The sequence below is a fragment of the Schistocerca cancellata genome, chromosome 7, assembly GCF_023864275.1.
Source record: "Schistocerca cancellata isolate TAMUIC-IGC-003103 chromosome 7, iqSchCanc2.1, whole genome shotgun sequence".
NCBI lineage: Eukaryota > Metazoa > Arthropoda > Insecta > Orthoptera > Acrididae > Schistocerca > Schistocerca cancellata.
Window position 1 is genome coordinate 185,191,822 of NC_064632.1, and position 22,927 is coordinate 185,214,748.

General features: G+C 40.5%; 1 protein-coding gene across 1 annotated transcript in view; it reads right to left on the reverse strand.

Annotated features, from left to right (window-relative positions):
- Positions 1–6,897: 6,897 nt before the first annotated feature.
- Positions 6,898–22,927, reverse strand: part of LOC126091965 (pancreatic triacylglycerol lipase-like) — a 185,137-nt gene continuing 169,107 nt past the window's right edge. Inside the window, exon 8 of the mRNA XM_049907316.1 lies at positions 6,898–9,297. Coding sequence (XP_049763273.1) covers positions 9,168–9,297 — 130 coding nt within the window. The 3' untranslated portion in view covers positions 6,898–9,167. The remainder of the gene's footprint in view (positions 9,298–22,927) is intronic.

Consider the following 22,927-nt stretch of genomic DNA (forward strand, 5'->3'; position numbering starts at 1 on the left):
TACAAATACAAATGATATGTAATCTATTACGAACAAGGACATTTCCCTTCCAAATTTGTTTTTTAGTAAATAGCTTGTAAACTGATGGAGGTAGCTTATTGGTATCACATTATATGAGGTTTTTACACCCAACTGGATCAAGATGAGACTTGTAAATTTCAATTGTGATGTATATTTTCATATTCTAAACAGTTTTTAGCTTTGTAGTCTTATTATTCAGTGCCACATTTGTTTTTCTTAAGACTGCATATTTTGCATACCATATTCATTTGATCATTCTGAAATCTTACAATGTTAACATTAATACAAAGGGTATTAGGAAAGTTCTGCAGTACAGCTTTATGACCTTAATTTTTTTGAAGTAATTTCTGCTTCATTGAATACACCTCTCCATTCTCCAAAACCAGTCCCTAAACCAGTTCTCCCAAGTTTCTGTAGGAAGTAAGGTACACTCGCTGTCCCAAGCCCCCAGGAGGCCCTCATCACATGAAAACTGCACTCCTTTCAGCTTCATTTTCACATGCGGGAACAGTGCAAAGCCACGAGAAGCAAAGTCTGGGCTATAAGGAGGGCGCTCAAGAAGTTTAAGTCCTGTATCCCACAAATATTCGATGGATGCTTTGGAGCGGTGAACTGGAGTGGCGTCATGATGGAGGAAGCAAATGTCCATTCTTAACTTCGACCGCAGGTTCTTCAAAGATTGGATGACTTTGGGCAGGCACAGCTCACCTATCATGATGTTATTCTTGTACTGAGATTGTCCATTAGAAAACTTCTTTTTATGTCTTATGGCACCAAGTCACACTTCATGTCATCTGCTCTTCTATCAGTCAATGCAGCACCCAGGGACAACAAAGTTTCTTTACCTTCAAATGATCATGCAGAATCGAATGAATTGCTGCTGCGTTTATCCTTAAGGTATCCTCTATCAGCATATAGGTCACTCGCGTGTTTTCATCTAACATTTTCCTCCGTAACTGATGATTGTGGCCTTCTCATATTCTCAGCATCCTCCAGAGTAAAATTTCCTCTTTGGAATTTTCTGTACCACCTGAATATAGTTGTACGATGTGGACACACATCACAGAGTGCAAGATTCATTTCTTCAAACCACAAATCTATGTTTAAACCATGCACGAAGTTGTACCACAAAACTGCCCGAATCTTACTTTGTGACGACGATGCGTTAGCAAGCATTTCAAACTAACCCTACTAATGAATGACTGTGCTCAAAAGACTTGGCACAACGGCTACAATGCAAGAACGAAGTATTCTCAGAATACAGCAACAATCAGCCTCCTGCAACATATTGTTGCATCGTACTGCAAAACTTTCCTAGTACCCTTTGTATGCTGAAGCAGACACTGATGAAGTTTGGAAAACTTATTTTAATTTTTAATTTCACTCTTAGATTGTGGTGAAATACTTTGCATGTTAAGCACAGGCATGTTGTTATGACGTGGTGCTGATAGTAGTGAACTGGGGTAAGCCTTGGCACACTTGCTCACTTCTGTACATTAATGAGATGGCATGTGTTTACTCAAAATCTTCAAACTATTTCTGTTTTGCTTTTTAAAAATTACTAGTTTGAGTTACATCATGTAGTTGTACACATTTTTGTGTGTTATTATTCGTCATTGTTATTATTATTATTATTATTATTATTATTATTATTATTATTATTATTATTTTCTTTCAGAATCAAATAATCATATGGGCTTTTATGAAATCAACTGTTAGTTAATAGAACTGTATGCAGCTGTTTCGATGCATCTGTTCTAATAATCGTGTCGTTATCAGATATACTCGTACATATTATGCTGCTGGCCCAAAGGAAGAAAAGTTGTTGACGTATCAGTGTTTTTACATCGTTCACTTAAATTCACTTACCCAGCTGTCTCTGGCCTTGTAGACCGTGTGCTGTGTCAACAGCCAGTCTCCACTGTATTCTGTCTTTTGTTTTTTCCTCCAAATTGACTATATTCGAGGCTTCCACGTCTTTCCTTATGCCGTATTCCCATCAATTTCTTGGCATACCCAGTGAATTTCATTATTCTTTCTCATTCTCCAAGTATTTCTGTCTATCACCAGGCCTCAGATTCTTCTCATTGCCTTTCTTTCAGAAGTTGAAACTTTTACATTCTTCCTTTTAATTAGTGCCCAGGTTTCTGAACCATAGAGTACAGTGGGGTGATCTTCATTTTTGCAGCATGTGATATGGCTTTAGACTGGAATGTATCTCTGAAGACATCTGGAGGAAATCCGGAGACGGCAGAAATTCTTTTATTTATGTCTATGGGTATTTGATTATGACAACTGTACCAACTTCCCACATACTTGCTGCTATGGTGACCCTTTTGTACATCTTTCCAAGATTTTGTTCATGCCTGCTCACAAACGCTATGTTGGCTGTGTAAGAAAATATCTGGAACCTGCCACCTTCTATTTGTAGCCCCTTACACTCTTCAACTTCGCTCTCTCTTAAAACTTTCTCCAGGGTAAGACTCAATGGTTCACCAGATAATCTCACTGATTTATTCCAGTTCTTATGGGGAAAGGTTGATGAGTAGGCTCCTTCTGTTCTTACTGTCGCTCTTGATCCATCCATACATACTCCAATCGTTTCAACAAGTTTATTTGGGATTTTGAACTCCCAAGGTTTTAAAGAGGCTATTCCGATTAATAATTTATGAACAATATCTGATGTTTCTATCTCTTTGTCAGAAATTTGCCTGAGAGCAAACACATTATTGGTAGTTGAACAGTTTGGATGGAATCCGGTCTGATATTCTCCCATGATTTCTTTTTTTATGCAAATGGTTTTAGCTTTGCTAAAATAATTGTAGAAAGGATCTTGTACCACATTAAGTAAACCGATACCTTGGACCGAGTGGGGTGGCGCAGTGGTTAGACACTGGACTCGCATTCGGGAGGACGTCGGTTCAATCCCGCGTCCGGCCATCCTGATTTAGGTTTTCCGTGATTTCCCTAAATCACTCCAGGCAAATGCCGGGATGGTTCCTCTGAAAGGGCACGGTCGACTTCCTTCCCAATCCTTCCCTAATCCGATGAGACCGATGACCACGCTGTCTGGTCTCCTTCCCCAAACCAACCAACCAACCAACCGATACCTTGGTAGTTGGAGCAGGTTATCTTATTTCCTTTCTTGTACATTGGACAAACAACTGCTATATTCCTGCTGTCTTGCAGCACCTCAGTCTTCCAAATGAAATGACTGAGAGAGCACAGCTAGGTCTGCAATCTGCTTCCTGTGTAGTTTAACATTTCTACATACACCATATTTTCTCCTGGAATTTATTGCTTTTCATCTTCTGTATGGGTTTCACTGTCTCTTCCACCATCATGTCAATCTCTGTCTCATTGGTTTCTTTTTGGATTTCACTGACATGATGTTCTTGGTTAGGGCAGCTCAGTAGTTCTGTGTCATAATCATAATATTTCTTACCATAATGTCTATGTTACATCCTTTAACATTTGTTCTCACTGTGTGTGTGTGTGTGTGTGTGTGTGTGTGTGTGTAAGCTACACAGTGGTTGCTGCCAGTGGGAGTGTATCCCATTTCACCCTGACCACAAGGCAATGGACCAATGTGGTCCACAGCCACAAAATCCCGAAGTGTTTCTGGTACTGCTAATTACATAGTATGCTCCTATCTGACCTATGAGGTGTGGGGAATTTTTTTATTTCGTGGGCTTTATACATCCAATTTTCAAAACTTTTTGTCTTGTTGATACATTTGTTCCTGATGTATGTTTTAATTTTCATCAGTTTTGAATTTTTAGTTAATTATTGACAGTCGAAAAGTTATGCATGTTTTTGAGTGCTCTGTGAATTTTTACGTGCGAAAAAGGTGACTCAGAGAATTTGCTTTAAATTTTGCTAGAAAAATAAACTAAAGTGCAGCACCAAATTTGAAATATTGACTATGGCTTTTGGTGAATCTGCTGTAAAGACAAGCTTTTGTGAATGGTATAAGTGTTTCAAAGAAGGGTCGAGAAGACATTGAAGATGACTACTGCCCTGGACACCCAGCACATCAATTACTGATGACAGTATGGAAAGAGTAAAAAAAAGGTTATGGAAAATCATTGAATCACTATCAGAAAGGTTGCTGATGACATCGGCGTATCCTTTGGCTCATTCTATACAATTTTTTCAAATTTATTGGGCATGAAATGTGTAACAGCAAAGCTTGTTGTGAAATGGTTGAATTTCAACCAAAAACGACATTGCAACATGAGTATATGGATATGACATTAGAGATGTCAAAACCAAGGCCCAGTCGTCCCCATGAAAACTGCCTGCAGAGCCAAGACTGAAAAAAAATTGTCCATTATGATTATCCGGGCTGTTATGCCGTGGTCGGTTGATGAATTCTGTGTCAATTCCCAAGGTTTCGTCCCCGTTTGTGGGAGAAATCTTCAAGGGGGTCTGTAGCTCGATGGAAGGTTCAACACACCCGCTGGCTCGCTACTGACTGCTGCTAAATTCTGTGTCTGCGCGTTCCTGTGCCGCGGCATGACGTCACATGTTTCGAAAACGTCAGTGCAAATGGCCGCGGTCCGCTGCCATCGACCGCCATTGCCATCACCCAGTAGTGGATGGGTGGTACACATCTTCTTTAACACCAGAATCCATACGAGGTGCGGCTAGAAAAAAACCGGACTGATGCTGGAAAAAACATTTATTTACAATTATTTACAATTTCATGTTATCTTCTTCAATGTACTCTCCTCCTCGGTCTCTACACCGCTCCATACGAATTTTCCAGTGTTCATAGCAATGCTGCAGATCATTTTCGGTAAGTCCGTACATTACTTCCGTCGCTTTTTCTTTTACTGCTTCAACAGTCTCAAATCTAGTTCCTTTCAAAGCTGACTTGACTTTAGGGAAAAGAAAAAAGTCACAGGGGGCCAAATCAGGTGAGTAGGGTGGATGATCTAAGATGGGAATGTTGTGTTTTGCCAAAAACGTCTTCACTGACAACGCACTGTGAGCTGGGGCATTGTCTTGGTGAAGGATCCATGACTTTTTTCTCCACAAATCGTTCCGTTTTCTCCGTACTCGCTCACGTAGGGTAGCCAGGACGCTAATGTAGTAATGCTGACTCTGGTACCCAATCAATGTGCACAATCCCTTTGATGTCAAAAAAAAAAACAATCATCATTGCCTTGAATTTCGATTTTGACAATCGTGCTTTTTTTTGTCGTGGAGAACCAGGAGTTTTCCAATGCATCGATTGGCGTTTAGTTTTGGGATCGTAAGTAAAAAATCACGATTCATCGCAAGTAATAACATTTTGTAAGAATGTGGGATCACTTTCAATGTTTTCCAGGATGTCAGAACAAATCATTCTTCGGCGTTCCTTCTGTTCAATTGTGAGACACTTTGGAACCATTTTTGAACACACTTTGTTCACGTTGAAACTTTCATGAAGAATCTGCCTAAAACTTTCCTTGTCAACTCCTGTTAACTCAGACACTGCTCTGATTGTTAAACGGCGATCTTGTCGAACAAGTTTACCGATTTTTTCAATGTCTGCATCAGTTTTTGCTGACAATGGTCTGCCAGTGCGAGTGTCATCACTGGTGTCTTCGCGGCCAACTTTAAATCGTTTAAACCACTCAAACACTTGTGTTCGCGATAAACAATCATCGCCGTACACTTGTTGTAACATTACAAACGTTTCACTTGCAGATTTTCCTAGTTTGAAACAAAATTTGATGTTAACATGCTGTTCTTTCTGTACACTCAACATTTTACGACGCACAGACAAAACGTCAACTACTTAAAACAGACGCCACGGGCAGACTGAGTGCAGGAGGCAGATGAAACTCGAGCAGTAGGCGGAGCGAGAGTCACGTGACAGGCCACGCGACTTTCAGCCTTATTGCATTCGTTTTATTGTTTCACCAGTACTAGTCCGGTTTTCTTCTAGCCACACCTCGTATACCATTTAATTTCACGCCCTCCTCCTTTCGACTGAAATTATTCGGGTGTTTAGTGATTTCGATTGCCTCCCTGTAGAGCCATTCATAATATCCGCTTGTGCCGCTGGTACTTGCGTCTCCTCGAAACGAATATGGTGGTTCCCTGGCTGGAAAGCATGCTCCGCAAGCTGATAATTCCGTTTCTCCTCTTCTACAATTGTCCTTGTGCTCTTCCAAACGTTCTGAAACAGTTCTTTTAGTGGTACCCACATAAACATCTCCACAGGTGCATGGGATCCTATATACTCCAGCTTTTTCCAATGGGTTGCGAGCGTCCTTGGCAGGCTTAAGGTACTTTTGTATCTTCCTGGTGGGCTTGTAAATTACAGTAATATTCCGCTTCGTCAAGATCCTCCCTATTCTTTCCGTTACATTTTTAACAAACGGAAGAAAACCTTAGATTTTGCAGTAGCTTGTATGTCACTATGATTTTTGCGTGGCTGTCTCAATGCCCGTTTTATTTCGGCGGACAAATATCTGTTCTTCATTAGTGCATTGTGGAGGTGTTCCATCTCCACGTTGAACAACTCAGGTTCACAAATATTTCTAGCTCTGTCTGCTAATGTCTTGATAACACCCCGCTTCTGTTGTGGGTGGTGGTTCGAATCCCAGGAAGAGGGGTGTTACCAAGACGTTAGCGGACAGAGCTAGAAATATTTGTGAACCCGAGTTGCTCGACGCGGAGATGGAACATCTCCACAATGCACTAATGAAGAATGGATATTTGTCCGCTGAAATAAAACGTCTACTGCTACGAGTCCGCAGGGAGCTTCAACTCTATGAGCTGCATTCCTGCTGGTCACACCTGTGACTTCCCAAAGACTGAGGGCCAGGCTGATCTGTGAATTAAGAACCAATTTTCTGTCTACAGGCTGTTCAACTTTAAACCAGGGCAGCACAAATATTGCTGTACTAGCTATACATTGGGACTGCCTCTCCAGCTGTCCTCCATGTCACTGTCGGGTCTTCAGCCTATGTGCCAACATGACAACTGATGATGGGCACAAAGATTTCTGGGGCCGAGCCTATGTGCAGCGCTCTGAGGCTCTGACAGATGCCCACAACCTCACCATGATGCAGGAACAAGATGGCCTCATACCTCCTGTGGTGTTGGCACAGAATTCACCTCAGAAAACGCCAGTGGCAGTGCCTGAATATTCCTTGCCGGGCACTGATGTGCTACCCGGTGCCTCGGTGCGATGAAGGTTCAGCATGGCCGCTGCTAGGCCACACTGGAAAGAGGACAGAGCGACTGAGAAAGTCTCACTAAAAGAGAGTGTTACTTGAATGATGTCTCATTAGCATCTCAGCACATCACAGGACCACACTTCAGCATGGCTGTCTTACACCCATGTAGGAGGCTGCATCTGGTGGGCTCCTACAAATTTGGTGTCAGAAGTGCTGACAATGGCTTGTGCTGCTGCTGAGGAGCCACACCTGTACATCAGCAACTATAGACATCTGTCGTTATGCGGTTCGGTGAGAAACCAATTTTTTGGCCTTTTTCCTTTCTTCTTATGTTTTGAGGCCATGTTTGAGTCACAAGGATCTGCATAGGAACTTGGAAGTGATCACAGGAACATGCCGACCTATCACAGGGAAGAGTACTTACGGCTGACTAGGTGCCAGTATTGTGATTTATCAGTGCACGAATTACCATGTACTAAGGCAGTGCCAGTAACAAGTGAAACTTGTAGAAGGTTTGTCCTTGAAACATATCAGTGCAGTGAGCCCTGCTGGATCATGATATGTAGGAGGAATTAATGTGATTGTTTTTGCTTATTGACATTGTGTCGGTATGTGTGTTCCTACTTGGTCTGTAGTATAATTCAAGATGGAGGTTTCTCAGCGACCAGAAACACATACAGCAACTTTAAATGAGGATGTTGGGTTTAAAAGGGTCAGGCAGCCACGTTACTCCAGGATGAAGTAGAACAAAATTGGGTTAATGAGGAGTTGCACAAAGAACTGGAAGCATTACAGGTTGCAAGGGGGCTGACACAATTCCAGGGAGGGGATACCAAGACCTTAGGGAACATACCTGTCCCATCCAGTGATCCTATGGCAACTAGTCTCATTATGCCTTTTTGTGTGAAAGCATCTGAGGATATATCAGCCTTTTTGGATGATATGAGGGAAGCAGCTCAGTTAGGGACTTGTTCTGATGTGACATGTATGTCTATGGCTAAGTTACGGATAACATGTGATGCTAAAATGTACGTCGCACACTATGAAACCCTTAGTAAAACCCAGACATTTGACCAGCTGGCTGAAGGGCATTTTTAAAGCTATTGGGCATCAGCTCATTGGACTAACACAGAAGCAAAATGAGTCAGTAGAGGCATTCTCTGAGAGAATTTGTAAGGTGATCAGCCATTTTTTTTAGAGATCTGCATTCATTTGTTTGAATGCATCTCCTGCGAACCTTGCAGAACTAGCACTCCTGAAAGAAAGAATATTGCGGAGACATGGCTTAGCCACAGCCTGGGGGATGTTTCCAGAATGAGATTTTCACTCTGCAGCGGAGTGTGCGCTGTAAAGTTTGGAAGGTAGGAGACGAGGTACTGGCAGAGATAAAGTTGTGAGGACGGGGCGTGAGTCGTGCTTGGGTAGCTCAGTTGATAGAGCACTTGCCCGTGAAAGGAAAAGGTCCCGAGTTCGAGTCTTGGTCCGGCACGCAGTGTTAATCTGCTAGGAAGTTTCATATCAGCGCACACTCCGCTGCAGAGTGAAAATCTCATTCTGGACTCCTGGTACTTGTTAAAACATTTCACCAACTAAACTTCTTTAAGGCCACTTGAATGCTGTATGTGCTTGGCACAAGTTACTTTAAAATAACTAGTAGTATATTAAATGTAACTCACCTGCACCATTTGTATCAATTTCTCAAACAAAAGGAAGCAAGTAGTAAGTTACACAAAACCATGTGTACCACTTGGCTAAATGTATATTAGAGTTTATTATATCATTAAATATGAGTAAGTTATTGAAGTCCACACCCATGACTGACTTCCTGTCATAAGCATCTGATCTACATCATTATTTATGTTCCATTGCCAATTTATCGTGTGATAGGAGTTAAGGTTCACTTAAACATGAGACGGAAGAGAACATTCTTTATTACCAAAGGGTTCAGAACATATTAGTAGCAGGCTTTCAGTTAGCAGCAGGTTTTGATGAGGAAGTCTTCTTTTTTGATTTCTTCTTTGCTCGTTTAAACCAAGACCTTGGACCAAGTGCAAATGGGGCAGTTCCATTTGTCTCCAGGAAGAACATCCCAGAAGCACTGCAGAATTATAATAAGTCACTATTCTCAGCAGTTCAGTATACTTCAAAAAAATTCAAAAGTTTAACAAATATGTGTACAGAATACACGCAACGTAAGGAAGTAACGTGGACATAACAGAACCAAACTATTGGAGAACGGCATACACTTCAATATGTAAGTCTTTATAATAATTTATGTATCTAGTGATCAATTTTGTCAATACATCATAGGATATGGAATGTGTCAGTTTTACAAGTTTGTTTTGGTTACATTCTATGGTATTACATAAATCAGTTTTATATTAAAGTACCTAAATCTTAGGTTCTATTACAAAAAAATCTGTTATAGAAAAATAAATATGTTTACAATAATATAACTAAAAAGAAAGATGATGTAACTTACCAAACGAAAGCATTGGTATGTTGATAGACACACAAATAAACACATACACACACACAAAATTCAAGCTTTCACAAAACACAGTTGCTTCATCAGGAGAGAGGGAAGGAAAGGGAAAGACGAAAGGATGTGGGTTTTAAGGGAGAGGGTAAGGAGTCATTCCAATCCCGGGAGCGGAAAGACTTACCTTATGGGGAAAAAAGGACAGGTATACACTCGCGCGCGCACACACACACACACATATCCATCCGCACATATATATGCATATACGCATGTGGCTATAAAATGTCGGAAACCTTTTCACATGAATCATTTGAGCATGAATGACAGCTTCACCAATGCACTGTCCTTCTATATCTTGTTTACACATACTATCGCCATCTGCATATTTGCATACAGTATCACCATACCATGATTTCTGTCACTCAGTAGGTGATGTACTACACAATGAATTCATATCTGAAGGACATTGCATAGTACATCGTATAACACAGACACTGCAAAGACTACTCAGATATCTGGGAACCTACTCCTTATTCTCATACCTTTTTTAACAGTCTGCAATAGGGCACTGTGTGAAAATGCTTTTCGTAAATCTAGGGGTGTGGAATCTACCTGTTGCTCCTCATTCACAGTTTGCAGGATATCATGTGAGAAAAGGGCAGGCTGAGTTTTCCAAAGACATTGCTTTCTAAAATCGTGTTGATTTGTGGACAGAAGCTTTTTCATCTCAACGAAATTTTTTACATTCGGACTGAGAATATGTTCAACAATTCTGCAGCAAACCGATGTTAGGGATATTGGTCTGTAGTTTTTTAAGTCTGTTCTTTTACTTTTCTTATGTACAGGAGTCTCCTGTGCTTTTTTCCGGTCATTTGGAACTTTGTGCTGGCTGAGAGATTCAAAATAAATACAAGCTAAGTAAGAGGAAAATGTCGTAAAGTAGTCATTGTAAAACCAAATTGGGATTCCATCCAGATGTGGTGATTTATTTGTTTTCAACTCTTTCAGTTGCTTCTCTCTGCTAGGGATGCCTCTTTCTATGTGCTTCATGTGGGAGTCTGTGCAATGATCAGTATCGACACAAAACAGAAGATTTCAGGCACTCTGTACAAGCTTATTGGTTTCTCAACTTTCTGAATAAATAATGCTATCACTCAGTAGCAGCATTAGTGCCTTCTTTTCTTATATGTCTGACACTTCATATTATTGTGTTGGTGTTTTATGAATTTTCAGTTCATATGATATTTTTAAATATTTGTTGCCTTCTGCATCTGAGCTTTAATCTATAGTTTCCTGGTACAAAGACCATAACACATATGTTATACCTTAAACCATGTTTCCAGAGGCACAAATAACTTATACATGCATGCCCTCACTACCATTTGTGTTAAGTCAACTTACATGTAGAAACATCTTACTTGCATGCTGTCATGACATTGTATGTGAAAGTTACGAAAGTCACAAGGCGTTCAACTTCCTTGCATGAAGTTGCTTCTGCCACCATCGCCTGCAAGCTTCAGTAACTGCCACTATAGTTGGATGTGTTGAGTTTGACAGTAAAGGTCTTGAATAGTTTGTTTATGTATGTGAAAAGTCAGTTTCATGGAAAAATAATGGACTTTGTCTTCAACTAAGTATGTGAGACGATCAAAAAGTTTCCGTTTGAGGTCATTATTGCGGCATATATGCAACATAGAATGACTCCAATGCGGATATATAAACACCAACATGTAGGGGGGGAGGGGGGGTGTGTGTATTAGTGTGGCATTTCTGTCTTTCTGAGGCGCTTGCAGTAAATGCAGAAATGTGAACTATCATGATATTATTACCAAATGTGTCCAAACAGGACCAGTGTGCTGTTGTTCTTTTCCTGGCGGCAAAAGAACAAAACCCAGGAGACATTCATCAGAGAATGGAGAAAGTGTGCAATTAAGGCGAAATGTCCAGGAAAACTGTGACAAGGGGTGATGCTGCTCCATGATGATACATGTCCCCTTGTCGCAAATGTCATAATGCCATCTCAGGTGGGAGACACTCGAGCACCCGCCTGTAGTATTCATCTTCCCCCATGCTATTATCATACCTTTGGTCTCTGGAAAAAAGCCAAGAAGTGCTGATGATTCCTGTCAGACAGGGATGTGCAGCAGGCAGTTATGGACTTGATGCAGCAGATGTTTTGGAAAAGTGGTATCTTCAACCTGGTGCATTGGTGGGATGATTACCTCAATGCTCATACCCATTTTGCCTGACTGGCATACGAATTCCAGAGGCATGATTTGCAAACAGAAACTTTTTGGTTGAACCTTATAAATAAATATTTTCTAAAGTGTCAAAATGTTCTTAGACCATGTGATGGGAATCTCATTTTAACATTCAGCAATTACTTGTAACCAGTTATTTGTAATAATGTAAAACAGCATTGTTTGATGTGGCGAAACAGATTCTAAAAAAACTGTTACTGGCAGTGTGAACTTGCTTAGGTTCATGTTACTGCAGAATAGTCAGTCCGTAAAGGTATCCTTTATTTCAGTATAGTGATAATTTTCTTGCTTTAGTCACCAAATGTAACTGTTCCAGTGAAGTGGAACTACAAAACTTATTTGCACTTTTAGAGATCTGAAGCAACTTTTGACCTTAAATAAAATCCTATGTACATACAATAGTGGTCATAGTGGTGCAATCATTGATCAATGACTTCTGCAAAGTTGTACACGATTTGGTGACAAAATTAAGTACTTTATCGATAAAGGAAATATATTTACAGTACCTGTGACATACAGTAACCGAACCACGACTAACTCTAAAAATAAAAACAGCAGAACTGTTGAGATAAAAACCTTATTTTCTGAAGTACCTTCAGTGTATTGTAGATCCAGTACAAGATAATGCAATGTTAGTTGTAATATAATGTGTGCTGGCATGGTGTTTTGCATATTTGTATTTGATTTTTAGAGCCACAGATGTGTCTCAAAAGGAATTCAAAATTGAGTTTAATGATCCAAAAATGATTTTCAAATGAAACTGCCCTTACTAGTGTATTGGACGTCGCCAAGCGATTCCTCCAAGACACCAACTTTTGTACTCAACATTTGCAGATCCATTTTTCTTCGTTAGTATCACTATAAGCTCTACTGCTAAAAGCTAATCAACTCCCACACTCATTATTTGCTATCCTTGCCCATACTGTATGAGTAACTTTGCTTGTCACCACCTTTAAAGTTGCAATGCCAACTTCAGCATGTGAAATGTTGATTTGCATGGAAGGGTATTGTTGGGGGGATGCATATGCAAGTAATTCATGCCTGTGGAAACCTGGTTGTAGATCATGTTGCGAGTAATGCAGGATAAGATAAGGGGGGTGGGGGTTAATGGCTAGTGTTAACTGTAAGTTGTTTGATGCCGGGGGGGATTGCGGGGAGAAGAGGAAGCTAGTGCGGCCTCTGGATAGATCTCATGGGATGTAGAGCTGGGCAGGAGGAAACAAAGTCCCGCCTGTCTCCCACAGTGTAGACACCTTAACTCTGGTTAATGCGTTTGTGAAAGCAGAAGTTATGCACGGAAGTTAAGATCTCTTAAATATTGTTCATAATCAAAACTGAAATCATCTTATGCATTGGCATGCATAATAAAGAATCTAGTTGCAGCTTATCACAAGGACAGAAACAATATGAAATAGAATGGAGTGCAACACAGTATAACAGCAGTCAACAATGATTACATCACATAGCTTTGTCAGCTATAGGGTTACCAAATCACCCAGTTTATCCATATCCCAATCAATTTTTAATGCTCTGTTGCAGCACCCAGTTGCAAATTTATAAAACAGTAAAAAAAAAAATCTTTTTTAGACTTACAGATCAAGTTGTTTTGTGATGTCAAGTGTCATCTGGTGGACTGAAATTGAAACTTGGCATAAATTGGGAAAGAGAAAAGCAGGTTGGGAGCATTTCAGGCTATCACTAACTGTTGTGACATGGCAACTTGATCTTCAGCTTCGCCTCTCTAGAGTGGTACTGTGTCGTACATCAACTCAGCCATGATCATGGTGTCATCACTGATATTAGCTGTTGTGATTGTAGACGACCTTTTGAATATTCCTCAAGATAACTATAAATGTGAATTTGGGGAAAATTCTATGAATGAGTTACCATTTCTAAGAGAAGTGCTAAATATGAGGCAGAATGCTTGATGTGCATGTAAGTCTCAAATATAGATAAATATAATTATGTGCAAGAAAACAGTGCATGCAGAGCCTGCAGTTTTATGTTCATGTATGATTGGTATCTTATATACAGGGTGAAGCGAAATTCGTGCGCCCGGGCTTCGCAGTGCGACTCCTCAAGTGCTAGTGGTAGAAAAATGTCTGTCACAAAATTTTGTCCGGCGAGTACATCTGGCAGAAAAAAGATGTTTAAGAGTGGCAATCTGACAACACTGTAACCACATGTATGGTAACTACCTGTGTCAGCACAGTTAGTAGTGCTGTACTGTTGGTTCAGTGGATAAAGTTTTGGGTTGGCATGCAAGAGGTCGTTGGTTTGATCCTGGGTTTGGTCACATTTTTTTTATTTGCTAATTTTATTCAAGAGCAGCATGAACATGCGCTACCAATTCTTCCACATTCGTCGGCAGAGTAGAGTACATGTGCCTCTTCATGTGTCCCCACAGGAAGAAATCCAGGGGATTTAGGTCAGGTGAATGCTGTGGCCATACAACTGGACATACACATCTGAGCCATTGGAAACGTTCTGTCCAAATACTGTTGCACATTAATTCCAGAGTGTGGATGTGCACCATCATGTTGGAACCATATCCTCTGCCAGACATATAGTGGAACATCTTCCAGCGCATCAGGCAGATAGTTTAAGAGGAATGCATGATACCTTCGTGCAGCCAACAGGTCAGGCAACATGTAGGGGTCCACACCCCTGTCACCCAGTATTCCGACCCAGACGTTGATACCAAAGCAAACTTGATATCCAAGGTTCTGGGTGACGTGTGGGTTAACCTCACACCAATGGTGGGTATTGTGCAAATTGAAGACACCCTCATGAGTGAATGCTGCTTCATCCGACCATATTATGGTGTTCACGAATTCATAGTTGGCTTCCTGTTGTTGTTGGAACCATTCACAGAATTGCATCCACCGATGGCGATCTACGGGATGCAGGTGTTGCGTGAAAGCATAATGATAGGGGTGCAGCCCATGCTCGTGCAGCATGTTAATGTCCGTGTGTCGCAAGGCACACAGCTGCCGTGCTACGCTACTTGTACTCCACTGAAGTTCTTGGTGTATGATCTCCAGAATAGTTTTGGAGTATGGTGAGTCGATGGATGACCTCTGTCACACAGTGGTGGGAGAAGAGAACCTGACTCCCGAAGGTGCAGCTCCAGATGATAAAACACATTTCGATCTGGATGGCGTCGATGAGGATTTATAGCAGCATACTCGGAAGTGGCAACACCGGCCCCATTGTCAGATGCACTAAAGATCAGAAGTACATCCACATATTCATCGCCTGTGTATGCCATATGTCTGCCACACTGGTTTAGAGGTTTACAATGAGGAAATTCGACACATGTACGCATGTACGTTGGAGTCCGTCACAAGTGCATTACTCAGCTGGCAACCAGTCCCTGTCTGGTGGACAGCGCAAACAGTATAAACACGCAGTCAGTCCTGAGAGCTGTTCCACCTAACATGCCTTGCCCCTCTGACAGATTTTGTTCTGCATGATTCATCCCAATACCGATAATTGTGAAATGTTGGGTTTCGAATTACACTGTTTCCCCTAACAGTAATAGACATAAGGTTTCTACAATCCCATCGATAGAATAATAATAATAATAATAACAACAATACTAATATTAATGCATTGAGATACGTACTGAACAGCATGCAGTTACAAAACTCAGTGTTGAAAGGCATAATTAGTGGGACCATGGTGATAACATTTACAAACAGTAATCGAGTTTGGACATTATTCGCAAAGCACATTGCTAGTTCTACTGGTAACGTATGCCCTAAGAAAATGTAATGAACCTGAATGAGGCAAGAATAATAGTTTGTACTAATCTATGGGACCATGGGAGGAGGGTACAAAGAAAACAGGTTTCGCATCTAGTAGATGAAGTGGTGCGAATAAATTCATGCCTACGACGTGGAAAGGGCTGACCAATCTTCCATTTCTATGGTTGTAGTATGTAAGTGCAACTGTTTTCTAGAGGACCCGCTGCAATCGCTGTTGACGATTAAGATGCCAGATACCGTACCACCTGGACTACATTTACCAAATAAAAAATGTATGCCTCAACCCGGGATTGAACCACCAACCTCATGCATGCTAACCCAAAACTCTTTTCACTGCACCAACTGTACAGCATTACTGATTTGTGCTGACAGAGGTAGTTACCCTACATGTGGTTAGTGTTTCCAGATTGCCACTCTTTAACGTCGTTTTTCTGCCGGATTTACTCGCCAGACGAACTTTTGTGACAGACATTTTTTAATCGCTGGCATGTGAGGAGTCGTGCTGCAAAGCCCCAGTACTTGAATTTTGCTTCACCCTGTGTAGCTTATTACTCATCTCATTTTAAGTGTATTTACTTTCAGGTGTTTCTTTTCTATATCACAGAGTGGGAGATGAGATATTATGGGTCAAGTTAATATCAAAATGCACAAAAGATGAAGAAGCACAAGGCACATCACAAAGAATCCTGAGTTGTTCTTACAAACCTACAGCGAAAGTAAGCTGAAGATAGCAGCAACTGAGGCAGTACACTCATTTCAGACTGTATAACACTACCGGAGATTAATGAAAGACGTTTGCAAATCTTGCTTCATATCAGAAAATATTTTTTTCGTTACATTCATGCTTTTCCTGGAAAATCCTCTGGCTGAATGATATGCACAGTTTCTTCACAGTGTCTCCAGTTCCCTGTACAAACAAATATTGCATATTGAAGGTGAAAAAAGATTGCCTTGAGTGATACTGTGTCAAGTTGTGATGAAGCAAGCTGGGACATTTTTACTTCCCCTCTTGTTTTGCCATATGCCTCCTTAAAATTCATTTCTGACTAATTAACATTAACATAAGTGAATATAACCTGCATTTTCATAAAAGAGAGAGGTTGGCCCTCATTTTTAAAGAATGTAACACCACATCTAATTTTTTAGTTTTGTGTATGTAATTGATTTTCTAATTTATTTCGACTATTCCTAGTTAGTATCTTTGGTTATAGGGTAAAATCAGTATCTGTTCCGTAACTTAAATTCTATTGTTGACTTATAAGTAAATATAAATTCTGTACTAATTACAAACATTTGGAGGGACACCTAATAGTATCCTTAAAGGATCTATTTGGCTCTATTAGAAAACATGTTAGCAGAGCCAGCTCGTAATTAATTCCAAAGTAATTAACGGTTTTGGCAAAAGTATTGTTTGTGTAATAATATCTGTTAATTTCATCATTTAACCAAATAATTCAGCTGAACCCTTGTAGTAGAAGAAACTGTTAAAAAGAACCAGTTTTTTGGTGTATGCAGTTAATTGAAAGAGTTAAGTTTTAATTGTAATTTCTGCAATGTAAGCATTGAACAATGTGTAGTTTCAGTACCTATTATTGTGAGGATGTATGAGGGCCTGATTTTTGGTCTCGAGACAGTCAGTCCACGGCCGAGTTTCAGACGACAAACACATTTTGGTTAGATCAACAACAATGTATCAACTTAACTGTAAAATAAGTGTAATACAAATAGGCGGTGTGTTAAAACAATGACAGTATCTGTTCAATACGTTCCTTATGACCCCGAAAAAACTGTGAACTGTGCTGTGCGATTAGGTTTTTACTGCTCGTAGATGTTCAACAGTAAACTATTGTAGTAGTATGTGGATGTTTTCCTGCAAACTATTAATGAGACGTATCGAAAGTTAAACAATAGTGCACTGGCCATATAACTGTGTATTATTGGGGGGGGGGGGGGGGGGGTTGTGAACAGTGAAAGTAAAAAACTGTGAAATGCATCTGTGCAACTATTGACTACATGATTTACATAGTCAGTGTCAAACTCACTTGCCCCTATTTTTCAGACAGTGTAGCACCACAGTATGTCGACACCGAGGACCATCAATGAAGAATTAAAGCAGGCGAACATCACAAAGTCTACAAGAGAGTGCTAAAAATAACTTTGTTCCCCTAAAAGTAAGAGCTGTCTTAAAGAAAAAGACTTTCTGTACAATGTATACATAATTTGCTGATAGTCAGTTACAACTATAAAAACTTTAGTTGTGCTCAGTATTGTGATTTGCTTAAGATAATTCAAGGAAGCGAGAAATACGATTTGTAAAACAGTAAGCCATTGTGATTCACAAGAAGATGGTTTGTAATATCCCTCGGTTTTTTCATTAAAAAAAAAAAGTTAACCTTAGACAGTTAGGTAACTTGGCTGTAGAAAAAATGACACTCTTTTCTTCTATAGACACCAGGGATGCAATTGCTCTCCCTCTTCACTCCTCAATCTGACACCCTTACATGAAATGTGAGCCTTTTACCATAAGAATAATGTCCATATCTCAGACACTCTAAAGTGAAAGCCTGTTTACTTTATAAAGTTTCATTGTATTATATCCTGTGATATCTGATTTGAGGCAGCTCTGTGCATTCACAAGGAATATTCTTTGGCCAGATAAGGGCAGTCAAAATGATCTGTGGTATATGAACTATATGTAGAAAATTGAGCATTTTGGGGATCTAACTCTGGTTCCCAACCATTTTTGGTTGATAAAATGGACTTCTTTTTAAAATAAACTGTTGCAGCATGTTAGTAGATCCTGGACTGGATGGGAAAATGATTTGCCCTTCGATTACCTACGTTTCTAGCATTTGTAGACTTGGAGAAGGCTTTTGACAATGTTGACTGGAATACTCTCTTTCAAATTCTAAAGGTGGCAGGGGTAAAATACAGGGAGCGAAAGGCTATTTACAATTTGTACAGAAACCAGATGGCAGTTATAAGAGTCGAGGGACATGAAAGAGAAGCAATGGTTGGGAAGGGAGTAAGACAGGGTTGTAGCCTCTCCCCGATGTTATTCAATCTGTATATTGAGCAAGCAGTAAAGGAAACAAAAGAAAAATTCGGAGTAGGTATTGAAATCCATGGAGAAGAAATAAAAACTTTGAGGTTTGCCGATGACATTGTAATTCTGTCAGAGACAGCAAAGGACTTGGAAGAGCAGTTGAACGGAATGGATGGTGTCTTGAAAGGAGGATATAAGATGAACATCAACAAAAGCAAAACGAGGATAATGGAATGTAGTCGAATTAAGTCGGGTGATGTTGAGGGTATTAGATTAGGAAATGAGACACTTAAAGTGGTAAAGGAGTTTTGCTATTTGGGGAGCAAAATAACTGATGATGGTCGAAGTAGAGAGGATATAAAATGTAGACTGGCAATGGCAAGGAAAGCGTTTCTGAAGAAGAGAAATTTGTTAACATCGAGTATAGATTTAAGTGTCAGGAAGTCATTTCTGAAAGTATTAGTATGGCGTGTAGCCATGTATGGAAGTGAAACATGGACGGTAAATAGTTTGGACAAGAAGAGAATAGAAGATTTCGAAATGTGGTGCCACAGAAGAATGCTGAAGATTAGATGGGTAGATCACATAACTAATGAGGAAGTATTGAATAGGATTGGGGAGAAGAGAAGTTTGTGGCACAACTTGACCAGAAGAAGGGATCGGTTGGTAGGACTTGTTCTGAGGCATCAAGGGATCACCAATTTAGTATTGGAGGGCAGCGTGGAGGGTAAAAATCGTAGGGGGAGACCAAGAGATGAATACACTAAGCAGATTCAGAAGGATGTAGGTTGCAGTAGGTACTGGGAGATGAAGAAGCTTGCACAGGATAGAGTAGCATGGAGAGTTGCATCAAACCAGTCTCAGGACTGAAGACCACAACAACAACAATCATTTTGTGAAAAGGTATACACTTTTCTGCAGGTTCCAACTAGAAGTTGAAAAAGTGAATTCGATCACCAGTCAGTACAAGGACATTTCTGATGTTCATTATATATCTGCATTGACATAAAGACTTCACAAGAAACTGTCAGTACATGGCAGAGAGTGCATTGTGCCACTATCACTTTTCTGTCCTATTCCATTTGCATGTTGAGCAAGGTAAAAATTACTGTCCAGATTTCCCCATACATGCCCTAACTGCTCTTGCTCCTTTTTTTTATGATTCCTACAACAGATATACATTGACCAGTCAGAACATTGTGACCACCTACATAATAGTCAGTATGTCTACCTCCGGCATGGATAACAGCAGCAACACATGGCCTTGGGAGGCTGCTCGACTGATTTTACATCACATCTGCACATACAAGTTACCTAATTTCTGTAAATTCTGGGGATGGAGGCGACAAGCTCTGAGGCCACATTCAATTGCATCCCAGATGTGTTTGAACGTTCAGATCTGGCAAGCTGGAGGGCCAACACATCAAGTGGAACTCCCCACTGTGTTCCTCGAACCACTCCATCACACTTATGGCCTTGTGACATGGTGCAGTATCTTGTTGTAAAATGCCAATGCTGCCAGGAGAGATTATCATAGTGAATGGGTGTGCATGGTCTGCAACAATTGTGTGATACTCCTTGACCATCATGGTGCCTTGCACTAGGTGCACTAGGCCCATGGATGCCCAAATAAATGTTCCCCAGAGCATAATGGAGCCACCACCACCTTGTCTCCGTCCTGCAGTACAGGTGTCTAGGAGCTGTTCCTCTGGAAGACGATGGATTTGTGCCCTCCCATTGGCATGATGGGAAGGTATCAGGATTCATCAGACCATACAATGCTCTGCCACTACACCAATGCCCATTTCAGTCGTAGTTGCTGATGTCATGGTGTTAACATTGGCACACACATGGGTTGTCGGCTGTGAAGGCCCATCATTAGTAGTGTTCAGTGTACTGTGTGTTCAAACACACTTATACTCTGTCCAGCATTATAGTTAGTTCCACCACAGTTTTCTGCCTGTTCTGTTTTACCAGTTCTCAAGCCTTTGAAATTCGACATCTGTAATAAGGGATGACCACCCAACCCCATTGCATCTGGATGTGGTTTTGCCTTGGTTTCGCCATGTGTTAATGACACTCACCACAGCACACCTTGAACACCCGAAAAGTCATGCAGTTTCCGAAATGCTTGTGGCAAGCCTGCAGGCCACCGCAATCTGCCCTCAGTCAAACTCAGGTAGATAGTGTGCCTTCCCCACTCTATACACGGAAAGCACACTCACTGATATTACGTGCTCCGTAAGTATGTCTGACTAGCAGTGATTCATTTCCAGGTGACGCAGCTATCGCCTGGATGGGTTTATGTCAATAGTAGGTTGGTAGTTGTAATGTTCTGGCTAATCAGTGTACAATGGTGGCAGCATAATGCTCATACAGCAGTCCTCAAACACAGAATATCTAAATTTAGCCAATAGGTTTTTCTGAGGCATACATTGTCTTTTTTCCAAGGATTCTCTTTTACGTTAACCAACAGGTGAAAATTTGTTCTGAATTGGGACTTGGATCTAGATATCCCACGTAACACAAGAGGTCACCTTATCTGCCTCGGCCATCCAAGCATGCTTCCCATCTGACTCAAATTTTGAGCCTGTTACACACTACTGATGTAGCATCATTACTTGCAGTTCATGATTCCCGTAAGGGGCTGGGCGTCGTGAGGCTCTACACTGAAAGAAAGGACCTGTAGTTGTCATCACCTTATGATACACACTGTTCATCACGTCTTTCATGCAATGCCCAGTGTTGGCAGAAAGTGTTGGTTTGTTTCGTGTTACAAAGCAAATAAAATTAAAATCAGAATTTTACGTCCCTATTTGATAGAGTGCTCCCAAATTAGTCTAGTGTGATATTCATTTTATTGACATGTATTAACAGGAACAGTAAAATGAGAAGAATAATGAGTACTTGCTCTGGCCTGGCCTACGCTAACTGCTACCACCACACAACAGCAGTGCTCTGTCACCACTGGAGTTCTAGGTTATTCTTAATGTTTTATTTTCCCTGTTAATACATATCGATGAAACGAACATTGCAGTAGACTAATTTGGGACAGCTCTTCAAATGGGTACTTAAAATTCTGATTTAAAGTCATTTCATTTCCATCAAAACTGGACGTCACATGAGTGACTTAATGTGCAGTATTTGTTTGGTCTAATTCCAGCTAGAACTGCAGGAACGAAACTGCAAATATTTGTTGAAACACCAGAGAAAGTGTGCCTGACAGGAGAGGCACCTGGTATACATAATATAATATGACACGCCACGACCGGTCTCTATCAGGAATCAGGAACTGCTAGTAATGGGTTCATGGGTAGGCGACGCTATGTCTGTAGTGTGACAGGCTGGGAATTTGGTCAGACAGGAAGGGCATTCAGATGACTGAGGTGGTTAAGGTGACTGCTAGTGTCAAGTGCAAAATTCGGGCTCGAGTGCTGGTCTGGCACAAATTTTCAAATTACCCCATTAATATAAATCAATGGTCACTGACAGCTAATGTGTTTAATTCTTTTGTGCCTTGAGTGTGTAACAGGCTGGGAATTGGGCTCAGACAGGAAGTGTGTTAGGATGATACATATGGTTAAGGCAAATGCTCATGTTAAGTGGGAAATCCAGGTTTGAGTCCCAGTCCGACACAAATTTTCACATGTTACTACTGATTCATTTCATTGCTCAAATGAGGCTTATGTCATTAACACCTTTGACAATGTATTTACGTAGCTGCTGGATTAAATAAACACACACACACACTGGTATGCTGTAATTGTACATTTGACAAAAATTAATCAGATCTGCAGATTTTCAGATGTGATATGATGAAATTTTGCTGCGGTTGAAGCAATATTAAACATGATGCTTTCAAATATCTAAAATGCTCAGAAAAGCGTTAAAATAACATTCTAAGAGGTCTAAATTTCCAAAACTTTCCCCACAAGGTTACAATACCAAAATCTCTTTTTTACAAATCCAACAATATATACACATATATTGCTTCTCCCACCTCAAGCAAAGTACTGTTAATGTGAAAAATGTCAAGCTTCACCATTGTTGGGAGTCCACATTGAACTGTAGATCCCCTTTGGAAAGTTAGTTCTTCAGTTAGAGGAAGAAAAGGATATATCACCTTCAGTAAGACCATGCCTAGTAAAGCACTGTAGCATTCAAACCAG